This window comes from Pan paniscus, chromosome 13 (assembly GCF_029289425.2).
Source record: "Pan paniscus chromosome 13, NHGRI_mPanPan1-v2.0_pri, whole genome shotgun sequence".
Taxonomy (NCBI): domain Eukaryota; kingdom Metazoa; phylum Chordata; class Mammalia; order Primates; family Hominidae; genus Pan; species Pan paniscus.
In genome coordinates this window covers 127,169,232-127,192,653 of record NC_073262.2, presented here as the reverse complement: position 1 = coordinate 127,192,653, position 23,422 = coordinate 127,169,232, and the positions used below count along the sequence as shown (strand labels likewise).

The 23,422-nt window shown below is 37.5% G+C and overlaps 1 protein-coding gene across 3 annotated transcripts in view; it reads left to right on the top strand.

Annotated features, from left to right (window-relative positions):
* The window catches only part of CUL3 (cullin 3), a 111,528-nt gene that overhangs the window by 8,311 nt on the left and 79,795 nt on the right, over nt 1–23,422 (top strand). Inside the window, exons 1-2 of one of the 3 annotated variants that reach the window (XM_055109144.2) lie at nt 13,844–14,028; nt 19,343–19,540. The exons of 1 other annotated variant lie outside the window; for it this stretch is intronic. In XM_055109144.2, coding sequence (XP_054965119.1) covers nt 13,882–14,028; nt 19,343–19,540 — 345 coding nt within the window. In that variant the 5' untranslated portion in view covers nt 13,844–13,881. Of the gene's footprint in view, nt 1–13,843; nt 14,029–19,342; nt 19,541–23,422 lie in introns of those variants that run through there. One more of the 3 variants, XM_034955274.3, reaches the window with a different exon arrangement.

Here is a 23,422-nt window from a genome sequence, read left to right as displayed (position 1 = left end):
GAGACTGCTAATGAGACCCACCTTACAGGTTTGTTGTGTGATAAATAAAATAAAGCTTTAAAATAGAACTTAGCAGATAGTTAACTATTATTATACCAATATTTAGCTATGATTAGGCCAATATTAAAATTGGATGTTGTTTTTGCAAGCAGTTACATTGAATGCCATACACTTATTTTAGCGATCCTGTCATTTTATTGTACAACTTCTAGAACTTAAGTTTTGAAAAGCCTGCAGAGCCAGTTTGTGAATCGTTCTAAGAAAGCATTCTCAAAGGATATGGGTTTAGTACCACTGGGATACTTAAAGAATCCTGTTGGCTCTTGAGGGGTGGCTTCAAAAACAGAAGTTCATATATGATTCACATGTAATCCTTGGAGTAAGTGTGTAACCTCTTATAACTTTATTGAAGGAATAAACACTCATTTGGTTTGCATGTTCTATAATATGTACGTTAAATGTGCATCTAAAAACACATCTAGTTTTTCTTTTTTCCTTCCCTTCCTCCCTTTCTCCTCCTTCTCCTCCCCCCCCGCCCCCTTTTTTTTCACTCCTGAACTAGCTTAGGTTGTGGTCCCTGTCCAAAGCTTATGCCAGACATCCTTTTGAACCATGCAGCATTTAGCATAGTGTGAGTGGTTAGTGAATGATTGATTACATGAGACACTAGTCCTCTAAGCCAAACCATAGTAATTAATAAATTCAGTAAGTCAGCACAAATGATGCTCTGAAATGTTTGAAGTTTTTGTAACTCTAAGTGAAGTCTTAAGATGTAGTAGAGGGTCGTTAAAGATCATGTGGCACTTCTGTATGTAGCAGGGTAGTCAGCCTAGTCTCCTGGAAAAATGAGTTGAAATTGTCAGTGACCCTGAATTGGGAGTTAGAAGACTTAGTCTGCGGTCCAGTCTTTCTGTTTACTAGCTGTGGTCTACATTTCACTTCCTCCACCATGACTGTTCTTCGCATCTCATCCCTTCCTGTCACACTGTTAAATTGTACACTCTGGTCCCCTATTTCTCAGGCTTATCTTTTTGAATTGAGGTTTCTATTACAGTCCTTGAATTATTGGGCCCAGATGTGGTTTATTGCCACGTCCATCATCATCTTTTTTGGCTTGAGAATTACTCTCCTGCTCTCTCCCTATGACCATCTGACTTCCTGAACTCATGCTCCCTCAGTCATTGAGGAGTTTAATACCTTCCTCACAGATACTATGTTAATACATTCCTCACAGATATTATGTCTAGCCTCTATTTTAATTTTGTTCATTGCATGTGGAAGTCATTCATTTATTCAATTTAAAATACATTTATTGTGTGTTGCTGCTATGGGTCAGGTCCTGGATCTACAGTGGCGATCAGATAGGCTTGTATTGCAGGGATCTTCACGCTTAGAGCTTGTCATCCTACTAGTTTAAAAATCTTCAAACTTCCATTTTGCATTCTATCCTAGCTCCTCTGTTTGTTAGATGTAGGACTTTGAGCAAATCACTTAGTGTCTTGTCTGTTCCCTCTTTTGCAAAAAGGAAAAAATGATGATACCTACCTCATAAAATTGTTTTAAAGATGGAGTTAATACATATAAAGCTTCTTAGAATAGTGCTTGGCACATAATAAGCATTATACATAAATGCAAGGTGTTATTATTTAATTATTCTATCTTGTTGCTTGGTTCCTTCTCACGTCAATGTGCCCTTTGATCTCAGGAAGACCCGTTTATTCTCCCAAGCCATGGTGCTGTCACTTCCACCTATGTTACCAGTTGCCCCTTTCTTACTACCTCCCCAGAACAAGGCCAGAAATAGCAGCAGAAAGCATCTTGGATCGTTCTACCTATTTGCCCCCACTGAACATATTTTCTAGCTACTCCTGGAGAAAATTGCAAGACAGTGGTCTCTAATTTAGCTGGACTCTCAGTGCCTCTGAGCAGTTTCTTTTATGTCCCTGGTCAGCTTCCTCTCCCCTTTCTTGCCTCAGCTATTCCAGACTTTAATCATTGTCCTTAAGCTATCTATTGAGAATTCTCTTATTGCTCTTACTTCAAGAAACCTAACTACTACATCAGTGTGAAAAGGAATGTAATTAGGTGAAAGTTCGAAGTTCATTCAGCATTCTTCCCTTTCAATTATATTATTTAATCTGCATCTTTATTCATTCTCGACTCCTTCCCTCTGGTCTCAGAGAAGGAAAATGTCTTTTTCCTGTCTTCTGCATTATAGTAACTACCTCCTTTCACAGCCAAGATTCTTGAGAGAGGAGTCTCTATTTCCTTTTTTAGAGCATAATTTTCTTGAGGAGGCCTCAGTCTTTTTTATGACTTTGATCAGTACAGCAGTATGCACCCAGCATATAGTACACAATGTTGAATAAAGGAACTAACAGACTCTTTAAGTTTGTTTCCTCCTCTTTAAGATGAGAACTACAGCAGTCTTTCACAAATTGTGAGGATTAAATGAAATCATATCAGAAAATGCTAATAGTGGTATCACTATGACATTTAAAAGAATTTCCCAATCATAAAATCAAAATTTTCAACTATAATTCTGTTTCATGTAGGGCAGTTATTTTCAAACGTTTACAGGGAGCCTGGAGGGTGTCTAGGACCCAGGAGGCCTAGGAAGTGTTAAGTAGAAATCTTTGAAATCTCCCTCTGTGGTCCTTGAGAGCAGCTCCTGTGTTACCATTTGTATATGGGGTTCTGTAAAAGATTTCATTTTAAGAAATTCTGTTAACCATTGCTTTAAAATCACTAGTAATAATTATTAATGAATCTTTTTTAAAGGTGAGGAGAATACTACTTGCTCAACTTCATAACGGTTAATAGGAAATTGAGAACTGATCCTGTAGTTGCCTTAACTCCTAATCCAAATCTGTTGCTACTAGACAGCATTCTTTTTTTTAAATTCAGTTTTAAAGTTGAAAATGTAACTAAGCAAAACTTCCTAATTTGACCTCCATTTAGTACTTGTAATCATTGAGAAAGGAGTGGACCCAAATTTACTCTTTAAATGAGAAATGTTACTGCTGAGCAGATGAATAAAATGACTTCAAAGGGAATTTTTACCTACTTTAAGAAAATATAAGATTCCTTAGAGATACTTTCTTATAAAAGCAAGCCATCATTGCTAAGAGGAATTCCTTCACATATGTGTTTGTAAGTCATTCTTACCTAAAACAGCTCTTAACTGAGCAACACTTAGCCTCTTCTGTTTGCCCTGTCCTCTCCAAAGTAATGGTGAAAAATTCCTTTTTCTTTTTCATCTCCAATTCCTTTCCATTTCCACTAGAGGTTGCCTTATAAGATTAGTAACAACTTGTTGAATGTCTGACTTGTGGTAGGCTGTTTTAGATACTTTGAACTAATTATCTGAAATCCTGAAAACAATTTTAAGTATAATGTGGTTACTCCTGTTTTAAATCTATTTGGGTCTCAGAGAGGACTAGTAAAATATTTATGATATTACATATACGCCTAGAGAAGGGCAGAGTTGGGATTCAGATTCTAGGTATGTCTGACTGAAAAGTTCATGTTGTTTTCATTATACAGAAAATTAATTCTAAGGTTACCTTTTAAATTATTAGCCAGGGGCAGATCTGGGGACGCTGAAGCTTATACAATGCACTACTCTCTTTACAAAAAGAATCTACCTTCAGGTTCCAGGAGTTGGAAGAAGCCTTCGTAAGCTTCCTTCATAAGCTTAAGTTTTACTGGCTTTAAGTAAATGGACCATTTATAAAAGTTATGAAAAACTTGGGAAATGTGTATTGTTCAGTAACATTTGAATATATAACTTGTTTAAGGGGACCTTAGTGTGTATTGCCTTGAATAAAGCAGTCAAAAGCATAACCTGTAAGAAAGGCTTATTATTACTAGTTGACCTATTTATGAGTTAACACTTTGCTGCTTTAAATTATAAGGCCAACGACACACATTAAAAAAATTTGGTTAATAGAAATTTAAGTATATACTTAGCAAAAAGTGATTCCTTGAAGTTAATATGTCTAAAATACTTTGATTTTAAGAATATACTAAAGAGATAGGTTAAACAGTAAAATGTATTAGAAATACAAAGATTAAATTCTCTAGTAATAATTTACTACTTTTGGTGTATGCAAATGCAACATGAAAGAAATAATGCTTTTTTGATGAATGCTATCACTAGCCAAATAATAATTTGTGTGCTCTTATTTGTGTTAGTATTTTAATTTTTGAGGGCTAAAAGTGACTCTTGAAATCTTTTTGTGGTGCTATAACAAAATCCTGCAGACTGAGTAATTTATAAAGAACAGAAATGCATTTTCTCACATTTGTGGAGGCTGGGAAGTTCAAGATCAAGGTGCTGCAGGTTCTGCTGTCTGGAGAGGGCTGCTGTCTGCTTCCAACACGATGTCTTGATGCATTGTCCTCTCGGAATCCTTTGGTGGGGACGAATCCTGTATCTGCACATGGCAGAGACAGAAGGGCAAAAAAATAAACTCTCTGTCAGCCTCCTTTATAAGGCCACCTAATCCCATTCACAAGGGTTCTACCCTTATGAGTTAATCACTTCCTGAAGACCCCACCTTTTTTTTTTTCTCACTCTCACCCAGGCTGGATTGCAGTGGCTTGATCTTGGCTAACTGTAGCCATGCCCTCCAGGGCTTAATGGATTCTTTCACCGCAGCCTCCTGGGTAGCTGGGACGACAGGTGCAGGTCAGCAGCAATTTTTTTTTTTTTTTTTTTTTTTTTTTAAGAGACAGGGTTTCACTGTGTTGCCCAGGCTGGTCTCGAACTACTGGGCTGAAATGATCCACACACTTTGGCTTTCAAAAGTGCAAGGATTACAGGCGTGAGCTACTGCACCTGCATTGCCGTACCTTTTAATACTGTTAAATTGATGATTAAATTTCAATATGAATTTTGGAGGAGACACAGGCATTCAAACCGTGGCAGAGACTTTTGAGAGAATCTGTTCTTTCTCAACAGATGAGGAAACAGAGGTCTAGAGAAAGTGGTTTACCAAGGGATACACTCCTGACTTGAATTTATGGAAGGACCATGACCAGAAGCTTGATTTCTGGTTAAAAGCTCTTTTCTCTTTAGCAGACTGAAACAAACATGTAGCCATAGTAACTCAATGTTAACACTGGCCTATTTAATTATAAAATGATTTCTCAGTATTGAGCACTCTGATTATTTGAGTTGACATGGTACCCTGGAAGGACACTCAGCTTAGGACACTTGGACTCCTTCATTGCTCTGTGTGATCTTGGATAAGCTTCCTTAGCCTTAGTTTCTTCTTTGTGAAATGAAGAGGTTTTAACTTGGGGTTACCTTAGGCTTATTCTAGCTCCAAAATTTTCAGTAAAAGACAATTGTGTTTATACATAAATCTAGGCACCGACTACTAGTGTCTTTTCCTGTGGCCTTTGTCTGAAATATTTTGTGTGATGTTGCAAAAATTACTTACTTTTTTAGTCTTAGATTTTTCTTTATGAATGGTATGGTTCAGTGATGATGGTTAAGTTCTAATGTGAAGCAGTGGGAAAGTTTGCTGTGTTCTTGTGTACATTTTTTTAGTGAGTTGACAGTTGTAGGAAAGTTTTAAACAGACTTATAGCAGATTTTTGTAACAATTTTGTGTCATAGACCTTTTGCTGTCATATCTTATTTGATTACAGTTAGAATCATTCAAAGACAGAGCAAACTATGGCAGTTCGGTATTTTGTATGTTTTTTTCCTTTCCCTTTGGGTTATGTGTAATTGATTTAGGTACAATCAATTTGTCATTGTCTTACAGTTTATAGAGTTTTTATACATTATCATAGATGAATGTGTAAAAAGTAATTTTATATACATGTGACCCATGTATAAATAAATAGTAGTGTTAAATAGTATAAATAGTAGTGTTTTGGATTTCATAGTATATTGGGAAATACAACAAATTTTATTTTAAAGTGTTGATTTTAGATATAATCACTAATTTTCTTAATACAGAGGGTCTGTAAGTACAATGTTTGAATTCTAGTTATGATGACTACTGTGTTTTTTGGATAAAATGTGTTTAAGGGAGTCCTGTAACATCTCTATTTTTATGGGTGGAAATAGCACCAATAGTAGGACAGTGACAAGCTTTTTACCTCAGTGAGAGTACTTACATTATTGTATCTTATTTGTTGTGGTCATTATCACATTTTGAAATGTTATACATACCTTTTTTTTCCATATATGCAAAAGTCATTCACAGAGATATAGTCGAAAGAGTTGTTAGTACTTTTAGCTCAATTGCTCTGTGACTTAAATGGACTTAAATAGGCTAATCTGGAAGCTTGACCTTGTGCCTTTGAAAAAATTGTTTCACATTTCCCACATTCTCAAATTGAGTTTTGGATAGCCTACTCATATTGAGGACTGAAATGCAAATCATAATTGAACCTTCTATTGATGATTTAACTTTCTCATTATGAATGTTACTGTTCTGTAATGTAATGATACTAGAGCCCAATTGAATGTCGATCAGGTTGTGATTTCATGGAATTGTCCCATGCTGCTGTGCTTTTCTAATTGATAATCTTTTTTTTTTTTTTTTCCTTGACATCAGCTCTTTTTTTGGCAGCACTCCCCCACTCCCATCTGTTCTCCACTGTAACCAGAGAAACCAGTTAACCAAACATCAGTAGTTTTTACATTCAGTTTTAAGTCACTAATCAAGGCTATATGTCTCTTCTGCATAGGCAAGGAAGAAACAAACATATTTATTGAGCAAGTGCTGTGTGCCAGATGCTTTCACAGACTTTCTTAATTACTCCACAGTCCACCGTCTCACGTTTCTCTGGCCACAAGCAAATGAGGAAAGTGAGCTTTGAAAGGTTAATTTGTTCAAAATCTGTTTGAATGTGTCCCACTGGGCTGTTTTTCTCAAAGCTTGGATCTTTGGCTACATTTTTGATGGTTGATGTTGCTTAAGGAATAATTGATGGATAAATGGTATTATTGCAGATGTCATAAGTAATTGTATACTGTTTGGTCATCAAATAAGACTCCTTATCATTAACTGCAAATGGACTGTATTCAGATCATTTTTTTTAATATTATCTATACATTGTGCCACGCATTGTAAGGGGTACAATAACATAAAGACCTTATCTACTATGAGGTGCTTATAGTTTGGGAGGGAGCTTCCTTATGTAATTAATAGCTTAGTTGTATCAGATTTAAAAAATACTGCCATTCCTCAGATGCTTGTACCAAAGCTTTTTTTTTTTTTTTTTTTTTTTTTTTTGGAGGCTGGAGCTTGAAATTAAGATCAAGTATTTTCCCTTGTTTATTTTTTTTCTAGCTGTGTCATTCTGAATTGCCTGGAATTTCAAATTCTCACCCTTTCCCCCACCCACCCTGTTCTAAATTTTTTCTTGTAGAAAATTATTCACAGAGGACTAAAGACTTCTTGTCCTTTGTATGTAGTAGATGTTAAGAATTCACTTCTTTTCATTTAGTTTTAATTTGTCTCATGATGTAGTTCTCTCAGTAATCACAGAACCTTCAAGATGTGTAAGTATATAATAGACTGACATCCTTTCAAATTCAGGCATTTTGAAGGTTATATTTTTTATATCATCTGAAGTAATGTAAATGAAAAGATTCTGCTTTAAAGAAAACAAAGACCATTATAGATTTATTTTTGTTATTGATACTTTTCTGATGGGAAAATTGTAATCCTGGATTGGAGGGAGGTAAGGAGGCAAAGATCACTTTCAAAAATTAAATTCTTGACTTGGTTTTTGAAAGTCTCACTAAACTATAAACATTTAACAATCCTTAATTATATTTTTCCTTTAAAAAAGCTTTTGTTTCTTTTTCTGCTGAATGAATTTAATTTGCTTGCTGATCATTTTGTAACTTGGCCTTCTTGGGGAAGGGTCCTGTATACATCTGATAATTAGATAGCAAATATTACATGTTTGTGTATATAGATGATAAATGTGTGTGCAGTTTATTTTATTGTTTTGCTGACGCATTAGTTGCTAGATCCCTTAGTGTATTTGCAGTTATTGCAACTTAATCAGTTTATCAATGGGATTAAAGCCCTGCTCAAGTAATTTAGAATGTTACTTTAAAAGAATGTTACTTCTCTTTTAAAAAATATATTAATACATAAAGTTAGAGCCTTTAAATTTTATTGCTCCTGGAATGAAGTATAGCTTAAGGTTTTTATTGTTAACATATTGATGAGGTGAGAGTTGAACATTTAGGCATTTAAAAAATTTTTCAGTAGCAGTTAATGTTGCTTCTGTGTCAGGGATGGGCAAGTGGAAAGATTAAAGCTCATTAGTAACATCATTATTTTGCCAAGGATGTTGACGTGCATTTGATGCCAAGACCCCATCATGTGTATGTATTAATCTGCACTTGAAGCCCATTTCATTTGATATGTAGTTTTTGGACTTGTTTGATTTAGGGAAAGATTGTAGCTTATTGATCTGCTTCTGAAGGGCCTATTTCGTCTACCCTTTTTTTCCCAGTTAATATTTATTAGTAAAATTAATGATTAAGCAGCCTTCTGGGTGAGGCCTTTAGGTGAATGGGAAAAATCTGAAAATATTGCTTGATGTAAAATTTAAAAGTGTGTTACTTGTACACTACTTCTGTTAGAAAAAGATTTGATTATTTAAAAATTAGATTAATTGCTGAGCGTAAACACATTCAACCGTTTTCCTGTATCATTGTGCCTTATAAGTAAAAAGTTTGTGTTGTCAAAATTACATTGGTATAACATGGATAAAGTAGTATTCATTCAACAGACATTTGTTTACAACCTTCTGTGTGGCATTGAAGAAAAATGCATAATCTCTTAAGCTCATAGTCTAGTGGAGGAAGATGCATGAACAGATAATTCAGCTACATGGGAGTGTAGTGATGGTTACAAACTGTCACTAGTAGTTATAGACTATCACCACATTCCCATATAAACGAAAATACACTACAGTTTATTTAGTGTATAGTTAAGTAAATATAGTTTACACTATAAAATATCATGGAAGAACTGAGAAGGAGTTGTTAACTTTGCTTGAGTAGTTCAGTGAAGGATTCCTAGAGGTTATGACACCTGAGCTGTGTTCAGAAGATACGTGTAAAGAATCAGATAAAGAAAAGGCAAAGCAAAGGAGGACCAAAAGCAGGGGGGAAAAAAGACATGGGAACTGAAATAAGTGGGGAGGGGCTGTGACAGTGATGGAAATAGAGTGAGAAACAGCACGTTGTATATTGAAGAATTCCCATTGGTTTAATGTTGTTAGGAAATACGTGTCAGACAGGTGTGGATAAGTGAGCATAAACTAGGTCTGTGCCTACTATGCTACCATAGAAAGGTTTTGAACAGGGTCATGGTGTGCCTATGTTTATTTTGATTGTGATTTTGAGGGAGGTAGATTCCATGAGGTTGGAGTTCATAGTGTTTGGAAGGCTCTTGCAGTGAACTAGGTGAAAGGTTTTTTTTTTTTTTTTGAGACAGAGTCTCACTCTGTTGCCCAGGCTGGAGTGCAGTGGCGCGATCTCGGCTCACTGCAACCTCCGCCTCCTGGGTTCACGCCATTCTCCTGCCTCAGCCTCCCGAGTAGCTGGGACGACAGGCGCCCACCACCACACCCGGCTAATTTTTTTGTATTTTTAGTAGGGATGGGGTTTCACCGTGTTAGCTAGGATGGTCTGGATCTCCTGACTTGGTGATCCGCCCACCTCGTCCTCCCAAGGTGCTGGGATTACAGGCGTGAGCCACCGTGCCCGGCCGAAGCCTAGGAGTTTTAACACCACCCTGGGCAACAAAGCAAGACCCCCATCTCTACAAAAAAAATTAAAAATATTAGCCACGCATGGTGGCACACACCGGTAGTCCCAGCTGCTCAGGAGGCTGAGACGGAAGGATCCCTTGAACCTGGGAGTTTGAGGCGGCAGTGAGCTATGATTGCACCTCTGCACTCCAGCCTTGGTGACAGAACAAGACCCTGTCTAAAACAAAAACGAAAACAAACAGAAAAACACCTTGTGACTAATCATCTTCGTGTGAGCAGTTTCTCTCTGTAGTGTAGTAAAAGTTTTCTTTTGCGGTTTTCACATGTTTTTCATTATGTTTAGTGGAAAACTGTAAACCTGGAATAACACGATGGAACCCATTCGACGTGCCCCCAGTGAACCTGGAAGTACTCCCAAAAAGCAGAGAAAAGTCATGACGTTACAAGAAATTGTTGAATTGCTTGATATGTACTAGATTAAGTTCTGCAGCTGTGGTTACCTGCCATTTCAAGGTAAATGAAGCCAGGACCATTGTTAAAAGGAAGTTTGTGAAGCCATCACTACACCTGTGCCAGCTGGTGCAAAAACCTTGTGCTTTTTGCAAAATACTTTTTTATCTCATATTGAATATGCAGCTTGTATGTGGGTGCAGGATTGCTGTAAGAAAAGTATACCTACTGATTCTAATATGATTTAAGAAAAGCAAAGTCATTATATGACAAAGTCAAAGGAAGGTGAAGGATCTAAAGCTGGAGAATATAATGCCAGCAAAGGATGGTTTGATACTTGTAGAAAGAAGTTTGGCTTAAAAAATGTCAAGGTAGTAGGAGAAGCAGCTTCTGCCATTGAAGAGGCAGCAGACAAGTTCCCAGACACCATCAAGAAAATCATTGGAGACAAAGGATCTGTCTAAACAGGTTTTTGATGTAGACAAAAGTGCCCTATTCTGGAAAAAAGTGCCACAAAGGATATTGACTAGTAAAGGAGAGAAGCACATACTAGGGTGTACAAGGCAGGAAGGGATAAGCTAACTCTGCTGTTCCGTGCAAGTGCAGTCAGGTTTTTGATCATGGCTGACTTTATCTATAAATCTACTAACCCCTCAGCCTTGAAGAGAAAAGATAAACACTAGCTGCCAGTCTTTTGGTTGTACAAAAAGGCCTGGCCTGGACAGTGAGAACTCTTTTTTCCGGATTGGTTCCATCAGTGCTTTGTCCCTGACGTCAGGAAGTACCTTGTCAGTAAGGGATTGCCTTTTAGCATTTTTTCTACTGGACAATGCACCTAGCCACCCAGAATCTCATGAGTTCTTCAACACTGAAGGTGTTGAAGTGGTATCCTTGACCTTAAAGTGTTTTTAATTCAGCCTGTAGATGGGGAAGGTGGGGGGTTAATAAGGACCTTTAAGGCTCTTTAAACGCAGTAGTAGTAATCTATGGAAAAGATTGTCATTGCTATGGAAGAGAACCTCAATAGAGGGAACATGATGAAAGTCTGGAAGGGTTACACCATTGAAGATGCCATCATTGTTAAAAAGCCATAAAAGCCTTCTAGCCTGAAATGATACATTATTGCTGTAGAAAACTGTGTCCAGATGTTGTACATGACTTCCCAAGATTTACAACAGAGCCAGTCAGAATCACGAAAGACTGTGGTAAAGTGGGGAGTGAAGGGTTTCAGGATATGGATCTTGAAGAAATTCAAGAGCTAATGGACATCACACCGGAAGATGACTTGATGGAGATGAGCGCTTCTGAACCAGTGACAGATGATGAGGAAGATGTAGAAGAAGCAGTGCCAAAAACCAAGTTGACATTAGAGAATCTGGCAGGAGGTTTCTGATACTCAAGAATGCTTTGACTTTTACGACATGGACTGTTTTATGATGTGGGCACTGAAACTTAAAACAAACAGTGGCAAAAGATTTGGGAACAGATAGAAACATTTTTAGAGGAATGAAAAAGCAGAAAAGTCAGGCAAATTACAATGTGTTTTTGTGAAGTTACAGAGTATGGCTCCCTCTCCTGCCTCCCTTTCTACCTCTCCCTCCTCCATCTCTTGTGCCTGTGCCACCCCTAAGACACCAACTACTTCTCTTCCTCCTACACCTCAGCCTACTGAATGTGAAGACCAGAAGGATGGGGACCTTTATGACAATCCACTTCCACTTATTGAATACCAAATACATTTTCTTTTTCTTACAATGTTCTTAATATTTTTTTCTCTTTATTCTAAGAATACGGTGTGTAATACATGTAACATACAAAACAGGTATTAATAGACTGTTTATGTTATTGGTAAAGCTTTGGGTCGACAGTAAGCTATTAGTAGTTGGGGGACTTAAAAGTTATACACAGTATTTTGACTGCTCAGGAGGTCAGTTTTTCCTAACCCTCACATGGTTCAGTGGTCAGCTGTATTCGGGATGAAAAAATGGGAACATATTTGAGAAATACCTTGGGGTTAATGTCAGTAGTACTTGATGATTGGATAAGAAGGAGATGAGAGATAAGAAAAAATATAAGGCTTATGCTTCTAGCTTGTATAATTAGGTAGTTTGTATTGCCACAACTGAATTGGAGATTACAGGAAGAAGGTTTGGGCAGGTTTGGATGGTGAGTTGTCAGGGATTTTTGACATAAGTTTGATCTGTGTCTGGAGCATTTGATTGGAGATGTGTAGCAGGTGGTTGAAACAAGAGTTTTAGACTTTGGGGGGAAGATCTGGGCAGGCAGTATAGATTTGGGAGCCACTAATGTAAATGCCAGTACAGAAGTCCCCACCCCATCCACAGGGAATCTGTTTATTCCAAGACCCCCAGTGGATACTTGAAACCATATAGCCCTGAGCCCTATATGTACTGTTTTTTCCTATGACGTTTAATTTACAATTTAGAAACAATAAGAGATTAGCAACAACAATAATAAAGTAAAACAATTATAACTATATTGTAATAAAAGAACATGAATGTGGTCTCTCAAAATATCTTGTACTGTACTTAACCCTTGTGATGGTATGAGATGATACACTGCCTATGTGATGAGATGAAGTAAGGTGAATGATAGTGGCCATATTTCTGTAGTTTTGAGTTGCAACAGCAAAACTAGTGCAGATTCTTTTTCCTTCTCCACAGTTTCGTGGATAGAAGAAGATGTGTTCTTTTCTTTTCTGAGACAGAGTCTTGCTCTGTTGCCCAGGCTGGAGTACAGTGCCACAATGTCAGCTCTGTGCAGCCTCCACCTGGGTTCAAGTGATTCTTGTGCCCTAACCTCCCAAGTAGCTGAGATTACAGGTGTGTGCCACTGCACTCATCTAATTTTTATATTTTTAGTAGAGATGGAGTTTCATCATGTTGGCCAGGCTGGTCTTGAACTTGTGGCCTCAAGTGAACTGTCCACCTGGGCCTCCCAAAGTGCTGGGATTACAGGTGTGAGCCACCACCCTGGCGAGAAGATTTATTCTTAACATAGATCTTAGCAATCTCAGCATACCTTTTTTTTTCCTTATTAAGTAGAGAACTTTCACCTTTTAACTTAAAGGAAGCACTTTATTGCTTCTCTTTGGCATTTCTGAATTGTCAGCATCACTACTTTTGTGGTTTGGGGACAGTATTAAGTAAGATAAACATTGCCTGGACATAAGCATTGTGATTTTGATCTGATAAACCAGATGGCTGTTAAGTTACCAAGTTTTTAACGGGTGTGGGGTGTGTAACATAGTGTGGAAATGCTGGACAAAGATGTAATTCAGGATTCACATCCTGAGTGGGATGGCATGAGATTTCATCGTACTACATAAAATGGCATGCAATTTAAAGTTTATGAATTGATATTTCTGGAATTTGTCATTTAATATTTTCAGGCAGTGGTTGGTTGCTAGTAACTTAAACCAAGGAAGGTGAAACTGTAGATAGGAGGACTGTTGTAGTTTATCTTCTTTAAGATATGGACAAACTTAGGAAATCTGATAGAAATTAGGGACCTACTCTCCAGAAAAGAAGTGCACACACAGTATACTTGGAAAGTTTTGTTTGTTGTTTTAGGAACCTCTGGAATCCCTCTTAAGTTTTAGAACCCTGCATGTACGGATAATAGATGTAACCATGACAATGAATGAAAATACATAGGGACCCAGTAGAGAGTGACAAGAGCCAAGGACAGAGTTCTCAGGATGAAAATGATTTAAATGGCTCTGGAAAAGTAGTATACAAGAGATGTAGGGGAATAATGTTTTCTAAAAGAAAGCTACGTTATACTGAGGTGCATTTATCATAGTGTTATTCTTAAGGTGCCTTTGTTTTAGCTCATATCTGTATATTTGCTAAGCTTGAAAAAGCTATATTTCTTTCTGACATTTATTTGATGACTGTTGATGAGCGTTCAAGAGATTCTATCATTGGGCACTTTCCTTAGTTGATGCATGAGGAATTATACTGTGCTCTGGGCTGCGTTAAATCTACTGACGTTCTTATTTAATCTTCATGACAGCCCTTTGAGATAGATGCTGTTATTGAACCCAGGACTTAATTTTCTCAAGGTCACATGGCTTGTGAGTAACAAAGCTGTGGCACAAACCTAAGGCTGTCTGACAGCAAAACCTATGTTCTCTACCAGTATACTAACTATGTTTACCAAGATAATCAGTGACTGTGATGTTACTTTACCATATTAGCACAATGGAATGTGACATTAGTCCACTGATTTGGACTAGGTTTTGGGATATATAAGTTCTAATCCCAGCTCTGTGATTTTGGGTAAGTCATTTAATCTCTCTGGGTCTATTTTCATTGTCGTCTTCTTTTTTTTTTTTTTGAGACAAAGTCTTGCTCTGTTGCCTAGGCTGGAGTGGGCTGGCGCGATCTCGGCTTACTTCAGCCTCTACCTCCCGGGTTCAAGCGATTTTCCTGCCTTAGCTTCCCCTGTAGCTGGGATTACAGGCACGCACCACCACATCCGGCTATTTTTTGTATTTTTAGTAGGGATGGGGTTTCACCATGTTGGCTAGGCTGGTCTCGAACTCCCAACCTCAAGTGATCTGTCCACCTTGGCTTCCCAAAGTGGTGGGATTACAGGCGGGAGCCACTGTGCCTGGCTCTTCTTCTCATTTGTTAGAAAAATTTTTAACCTTAGCTATCACCAGAAGGAACATTTTTTCCTGCAGCCCCATCTTTTATCTATCAATAAGGCATGAATTTAAAAAGAAAAAAAAAACACACTACATACAACTTTGTGTCGTAAAACAGCTCTTGATGTATATATGTGAAAATGGTTATGTTATAATAATGTGAGAGTACTTTTACAATGTTTGAAGCCTCTTGGTTTTATAGTTTTAAAATTCTTCAGCTTCTAGTAGAAAAATTTAGTAATTTACTCTGGGTAGAGACATTTTAATACTTTTTCTGGCTTTCAGGGGATCTTAGGTTATAGAGCCTGTAAAGATGATTTGATGTTTTGCTCAGCTATTAGCAGTATAGGTATCTTTGAGGCTTATAGTTGACATTAACTTTTCTCTTTTTTGAAATTGTTCTGAGTATTTTGCTTTATCTATTTGTTACTCAATGTCAAGAGATAGTGTCTTAGTTTATTAGAACCTCAGCATATGCAATCAACAAACTAAAACCACATTGCACGTACATAGCTATGGTATTTGACGCCATCATTATTACATGGCCTTGAATCTTCTGTTTGTGAAAAGTTAGCCGCATCAGTACATTTTATATGGATGACATCCTGTCTATCAGGATATCTGATTAAAAAGAGGTAGCAGTATAGGTGTAGGGGTAAATTCTTTTACAGTCATTTAATAAAAGTCTCTGACAGACTTAGGTCTTGGATAGGATTTCGGTAAAAGAAAAGAAATTGTTCTGTTAAAGTTCCTTCTCAAGCTCTTCAGAAAAGATTAGAATAACAAGATTCAGTTTGAGTCATTTGCTTAAGGATCGTCTTGATTGAGAGTTGAGCTGGTATTTTACTGCCAGGGTGACTAAAATAACTATTTTGCCTACTCCTTCCTCTTTTCACATTCATACACATCAGACATGACTTGGAGAGGATTCCACTAACTCAGTAATTTTTATCCAGTTCAGATCAGAAGTTTGTGTGAAGCTGATCAATGTTGCTTAGGTTGTAAATGCAGAACTTGGAGATTTTATGTGGCATTTACAAAGGGGTCATTAGTCATATATTAGCAGAAAATCAGTCACCGAAGTATGAATCCTTGTTATGTGCCATATACTGTTAGAGGCTGAGGAATTTGGCAGTGAAAAAAAGATCCCTGCCTTCATGAAGCTGACATTTGGTTGTAGAGAGGGAGACCAGGAAAATAATGAAGAATATGGGTTGGAGTTGGGGATCAGTAGTGAGGTGAGGCTGTTACTGTAAATAAGGTGGGCATTTAAAACTTCACTGTAAGATGACAGTTGAGTAGAGGTTTGAGCCATGCAGGAAACTGAGGGAAGAACATTTCAGACAGAAAGAATAGCAAATACGAAGACACTGAAATCAGCTCGTTTGATGTATGCCAGGGAGTGCATGGAGCAGAGCGAACAAAAGGAAAAAATGGATGAAGTTGAGAGATTATCAGATCGAATAAAGCTTATAGAACATTGTAAGGACTTTGACTTCAACTCCAGGGGAAATGAGAAATCATTTGAGAGTTGTGAGCAAATGAGTGACATGATTTGATTTATGCTTTTACATGGTCACCCTGGTTGCCTGATGATAGCAGGCCAGGAGTGGAGATGGAGACCAGTTGGAGGTGGTGGTGGTTTTACCAGGATAGTAGCAGTGGAAGTGGTGAGAAAGAGTTGAATTCTGGGGATACATTTTGAAGTTAGAGACAACAGCATTTTCTGTTGGAGTAGTAGTGGGGTCAGAGAGTAGTTAATTATGATCACAAGCTTTTTGGCCGGAGCAGCTGGAAGGATGGAGTAGACATTTGTTCAGTTGGAAAAGACTTCAGGGGAAACCAACTGAGGGAAAAGATGAGGAGTTCTGTTTCAGGCTTGGTAAGTTTGAGATGCCTACTACGCATTCAAGTGGAAACATTGAGTAGGTAGCTGGATATATGACTCTGCCATGTACAGAGGGGGCCAAACAGAGAATGTATCAATCTTAAGATTGATTTAAAACCATGAGAATAGATCAACTCCACCTAGAAAATGAGTGTGACTAAAAAAAAAACAAAAACAAAAACTGAGTGTGGCTAGATAAGAAATCGAGAACTTGAGCTTTAGGATTGGAGGTTTAGGTGATAATTAAGAGCCAGTAAAACAGATGAATAGGAGACAGAAGTAGAAGAAAAACAAGAGATTGTAGTGCTTGGAAGTTAAGTGAGGAATTTGTTTCTTTTTTTTCTTCTTCTTCTTTTTTGAGACAGGATCTTGCTCTGTCATCCAGGCTGGTGTGTAGTGGCGCAGTCTCCACTCACTGCAGCCTTGACCTCCCGGGCTCAAGCGATCCTCCCGCCTCAGCCCCACTAAGGAGCTGGGACTACAGGTGCATGCCACCATGCCCGACTAATTTTTGTATTTTTAGTAGAGATGGGTTTTTGCCATATTGCCCAACCTGGTCTTGAAACCCTGGACTCAAGTGATCCTCCTGCTTTGACTTTCCAAAGTGCTGGGATTATGGGTGTGAGGCACCATGCCTTGCCAAATTTGTTTCAAGGAGTAGGAGTGATCAGCTCTTTCAAATGCTGCTGGATAGGTAAGTAAGAGGAGAACTGAGACTTTGCCCATTAGATTTTGGCAATATAGAAGTCACTGGTGGCCTTCTCAAGAGTAGTTTCAGTGAAATGGTAGAGATGAAAGCCCTACTGGAGTAGATTCAAGATATAATGGAAAGATGGAACTTGGAGACAGTGTATGTACAATCTCCTCTTCTTGCCTGTGATTTTGCCATAAATGGAAAGAGAGATTAGATGGTGCTGAAGGAATATATGGGTTTGTGAGGATTTGTTTTTGACATAGGAAACTGACATTTTTTTTTTTGAGACACGATCTTGCTCTGTCACCTAGGCTGGAGTGCAGTGTTGTGATCTTGGATCCCTGCAAACTCTGCCTCCGGGCTCAAGTGATTCTCCTCCCTCAGCCTCCCGGGTAGCTGGGACTATAGGCATGCGCCACCACGCTCAGCTAATTCTTAAAAAAATTTTTTGTAGAGACAGGGTCTCACTATATTGCCCAGGCTGGTCTCAAACTCCTAAGCTCCAGTGATCCTTCCGCCTCAGTCTCCCAAAATGCTAGGATTACAGGCATGAGCCAGTCCATGTGGTGAAACTGACAGTTTTCAGTATGAATGGAAATTATCTACCAGAGGAAAAATTTTGATGATGCTTAGATGTGTGATTACTAAGGGGAGGAGTTTTCTTTCTTTTTTTTTTTGAGACAGAGTCTTGCTCTGTTGCCCAGGCTGGAGTGCAGTGGTGGGATCTTGGCTCACTGCAAGCTCCGCCTCCCGGGAGCTCACACCATTCTCCTGCCTCAGCCTCCCAAGTAGCTGGGACTACAGGCGCCCACCACCACGCCTGGCTAATCTTTTTTTTGTATATTTAGTAGAGACGGGGTTTCACCGTATTAGCCAGGATGGTCTCGATCTCCTGACCTCATGATCCGCCCGCCTCGGCCTCCCATAGTGCTGGGATTCCAGACGTGAGCCACTGCGCCCAGCCAAGGGAGGCCTTTTCAATAGGTGGTTTGGCATAGAACTAGAGATTTACTTGTCAAATTTCATTCTGTATAATATTACCTTGGGTTCTTGTTAAAATGTCGATTCTGTTTCTGTAGGTCTGGAGTAGGGCCCGAAATTCTGCACTTCTAACAAGTTCCTAGGTGTTGCTTATGTGTCTGGTCCTTATGCTATACTTCGAGTACAATAACTTGGCACTTTGAGCACAAGAACCTAGCAGGTTTTATTGGCATAAAATCAGGTTGGTTAGTGTGTGAATATGATGGGAATTTGTATAGTGTCTCATCGGGTTGTTTTTATTTTCTCAGTGGAATAGGAAGCAGTCATAATCATTGAGTGAGGATGGAGGAGGTGGTATAAAATCATCTAGAAGAGTAGAGTGAGTAGACTGACTAGTGGAATTGTGGGGTTGCATGAAGGCTGCACTTAACGTTAGTGGTTATGAATTTAAACTCAGATGGACCAAAAATATGGGCATATGTTATTCTTTGTTTTCTTTCAGCTATACGGATATATGTCAGGAGTATGTGGGCTGTTGGGATTTAACTTGGCAAGTATTTTGGTGGGAGAGAGATAAGGGGTAAGTGACTTACGAGTATATAAATCATTATGATTTTATTTAAAGTGAAGAGTTCTGCTTCAGGTAAGATTGGAGGGAGGTCTTAAAAGATTAGAAAGTGCTTCTAACAGATCTAGAACCTATTTTTAAATGTATCCTTTTTTTCCCCCTGTTAAAATAGGTTGTTAATGTTCTTATGTGTCATAGATTTATAATCATATCTATATAATACAATATTTACTATATATGGACAAATATAGAAAGACTTTCAACCACTGGTTTTTTTTTTTTTTTTTTTTTGTCTCTTTTCTCTCTTGGATATTACAGATGACCATGGATGAAAAATATGTAAACAGCATTTGGGACCTTCTGAAAAATGCAATTCAAGAAATCCAGCGTAAGAATAACAGTGGTCTTAGTTTTGAGGAGCTCTATAGAAATGCATATACAATGGTTTTGCATAAACATGGAGAAAAGCTCTACACTGGACTAAGAGAAGTTGTTACCGAACATCTCATAAATAAGGTATCAAACTTTAAAGGACTGTTGCTAATACTATATTGAATGTAGAAAATCCTTTATACCATATTGCAGTTTGACCGGAAGTGTTCTTTTTAAAGGTGCCGGAAGCCTATAGAAATTACTAATTTGTGACTGTTATAAGCACTCATGAAAAATTTATAATCAGCTAAATCGAAAATTTGGATATTTGAGAGATGAAGTTTGTGAGCTATAATAAATGCTTTCTTTAAATCATAATGAAGCAAACTCAGTAATTCACAAATGCTTATTAATATGTTAATTACAAGGAATTTTTTTCCTTAAATGATTTAATCAGCCCATTTTTACTTTCTAATTTTTCTGTATATTTGAAAACAATAAAACTACGTTGTTTAAAATATATTTCTAAGATGGATCACTAACTAAAATTGACTTTATTTTAACTGAGTTCTGTGGTACATTTGAATTTTTTTTAAAGATAAATTATTGTTGGGCTGTTACATTATTAAAAATGGTTCTCTGATTTCAGAAAGATGTATTTTTTTTAGAACAAATGTTTTTATAGAGCGAACTCTTCCAATGCATGTAAAATGTAATTTCATTTAGAAAATAAATTTTATTACAATGCCTTGCTTTAAGATTGTCAAATAAAATGTGAAATACCACACAGACTGATAAAAACTTTTCATAGTCTTTATGTGGTATTGGGGTATTTATTTTTTAAGTTTTATTTTGAAAAAAAAAGTTTCATGAATAGCACGATGTGAACTCTTGTGTACCCTTCACCTAGATTCACCAGTTGTTTACATTTTGCTACATTTTTTTTGCCAGTTTTTCTATTGATATGTGTTATAATTACTGTTACCAATATTATTATTGCTGAACCATTAGAGAGTAAGTTTTAGATTTCATCTACCCTAAAAGACTTTGCAACATTTCTTTTAAGAATAAAGAAATCTTAACCAAAGAACAATGATCAAAATCAGGCAGTTTAACAATATAATACTGTTGCCTAATACATTCCTTATTCAGATTTCACCAACTGTCCTGTTTAGTGGTGATTTCCTTTATAGCAATTTGTTTTCTGATCCAGGATCCAGTCCAGGATCTCATGTTCAGTTCCTCAGCCTTTCTTTGTCTTTCAGCACATTGACATGTTTGAAGAGTATAGGTCAGTTGTTTTGTAGATTATCCCTCAGTTTTTGGTGTGTCTGATTGTTTCCTCATGACTAGTTTCAGGTTATGCATTTTTGGCAGGAATAATACATAAGTGATGTTGTGTCCTCAGTGCATCACATCAGGAGGCACTTGATGTCAGTTTATCCCATTATTGGTGATGTTAACTTTGATCATTGGTGTCCGCCAGATTTCTCCACTGTAAAGGTACCTTTTTTCCCTTTGTAATTCATAAGTAATCTGTTCAGATATATTTTGACACTGTATGAATATCCTGTTCCCTAGAAACTTTCATGTGATGGTTTTAGCATCCATTGATGATTCTTGCATGAATCATTATTACTATGGTGGTTCCAAAACAGTAATTTTCTATTTCTGCTCTTTCTTCTGTAATTTCTTTCTCTTAAAGGGAATTACATGAGCCACGCAGTTAGTATCTTATGAAGCAAGGTGATTGTGTTTTTCACACAATCAGCAGTTTTTTATTAAGTGCCTATTATGCACAGCTTTCAGTCATAATGTAGTGGATGCAAAGAGATAAGATACTATCCTTTCCTGGGGTTTTTATTGTGATGTGAGAGATGGATGATACACACATTTAGATAACCGTGTGAGGCATTATATAATTAAGTGGCAAGTGAGTTGCATAGGCAATAAATGGCTTAAGAATTCAAACGAAGGAAAGGTTGCCTTGGGATGTAAGATTTTATGGGAAAGAATGAAATTGAATTGAGCCTTGAAAAATATTTGGGATATATATGAACAGTGTGGTGGAAGGCATTCCATGATGGCAGATGTTGTGAAATTATATAGAGATGAACTGGTTGGTTAAACTTAGGTGGTAAGTAGAGTTTGACTGAGGCATATAATAATTACAGGGATTAGTGGATTGTAGTGTTACAAAGATGGTTTGGTAACAGATTGTAGAAAAATTTGGGTGCCAGGCTAAGTAATTTGGACTAAACTGTAGACAGTTATTGGAGGTTTTTAAGTGGGTGAAAATGTGACAGAATATTTGAAGATGTGATTTTAAGTGGGTGATTATGTGGCAGCATATTATGAGGATGCTATAAATGTAAAATTGAGAGGAGGTTTATAAAATCAGGAGAAGACCTGGAAAGATCTGGGTAAAGTGATAGGCTAGAAATGAATGGATGATGTCAGAAATTCTAAACTTAAGTCTAGACAAAGATTGCTTACTGGGAGAATTATAGTGCCACCAATTGCAAATACTGTGAAGTAATAGTGGGAAACTGATTTGAAATGGGTAGAGAGTATGATAAGTTTTGTTTAGATTATATTGAAAATGTTTATCCTTGGAAGATACCTTAGAAATCATTTTGCATGTGAGGAAAATTGAGTGTGAGATCATAGTAAGATGCCCAAGTAGAGATATCGTATGTTTGGAGACACATAGATTTAGAGCTTGGGCAGGAACTCAAAATTAGATGTGGAGATTTGGCATTTGGTAACATATACTGAGGAACAAGTGTTGGAGTTCAGAAAATGAAGAGCCCAGAGCCAAGGGATGAATCTTAGGAGCAAACTATAGTAAGTAGGTGTGGGAAATGGAAAAGACCAATTTAAGAAATTTGGCATCAAAAGAAGGACAAGTGGAAGAGTTTTGTTTAAAGCTGCTGAAGGAGAGAAGATTGGAACAGCTGAGTTATTGGATATAGAGAGTATGGGATTAAGAACAATGGAAAAGAAGTAAACTTAGAAGAGGGGCATGTTCTCATTTGCCAGAGGTTCTATAGGGAATGATAATTAACACAATTAACTTTTATTTAGCATTTACTGTGTGCTAGGCCCAGTTCTAGTGCTTTTACATGTTTTAACTTAGCTAACAGTCACAGCCCAATGTTGCAGATACTACTATTATGTCTGTTTTACAAATGAAGAAACCAAGGCACAGATAATTGGTCATTTGTCCAGGTCCATATAGCTGTTAAGTGGCCTAGCCGGAACTGAATTCAGGCAATGTGGCTTTAGTCTGAGCCCTTGAATTCTCTGTAGATCTGCTCCTAAGGTAGAATGATCAAGTTGGAGTCTGCTGAAATTCAGTGTAAGGGGCTTCAAGTTAATGGACTTACTGTCTGTAAACCTCCAGTCCTTTAAATTCTAGGAATCCTTTAAATTTACTTAATAATGGAGTTGGAAATAATATCCCTGAGATTCTTTATTTCTAAAATCATTATGAATCTAATAAACCATCCATCTTCTGGAAACGAGACGAAGAGACTTGGAGTAGCCTTTGTGAGGGATATACTAAGGAATTGGCAAGTGCAGAAGAAGATAGCTTCGTAAGAGTTGGCCTGAATGTGTGCTATGTCAGTTTTTTTAAACCTTGGGCACAGGTGCAGAAAAAAACATCAGTAGTTGTGTGTTAGGGTTGAGAAGTGGCTCATCCAAAGAGTGAGGAGAAGAGAGAAGGCCAGAGTGTGAGATCAGTGTTTCGGTGACCAAGTTTTGGGCTCCAGTATGGTCAATTGGATGTTGAAGATATGGTCCAGTAGATATTGAAGTTATGTGAGCAGTCACTCCATGAGAACTCTGAGTTTCAGTATATTATAAGTTGCTTAAAGTGGTCCCATATTTAAGGTTAACTGTTGTCTTCCTCATCTTAAGCTACTGTAACAAATCCCATAAACCAGGTGGCTTAAACAAATATTTCTCACCATTCTGGCAAGTGAGAAGTCCAAGATCAAGGTGCTTGCAGGTTCATTTTTC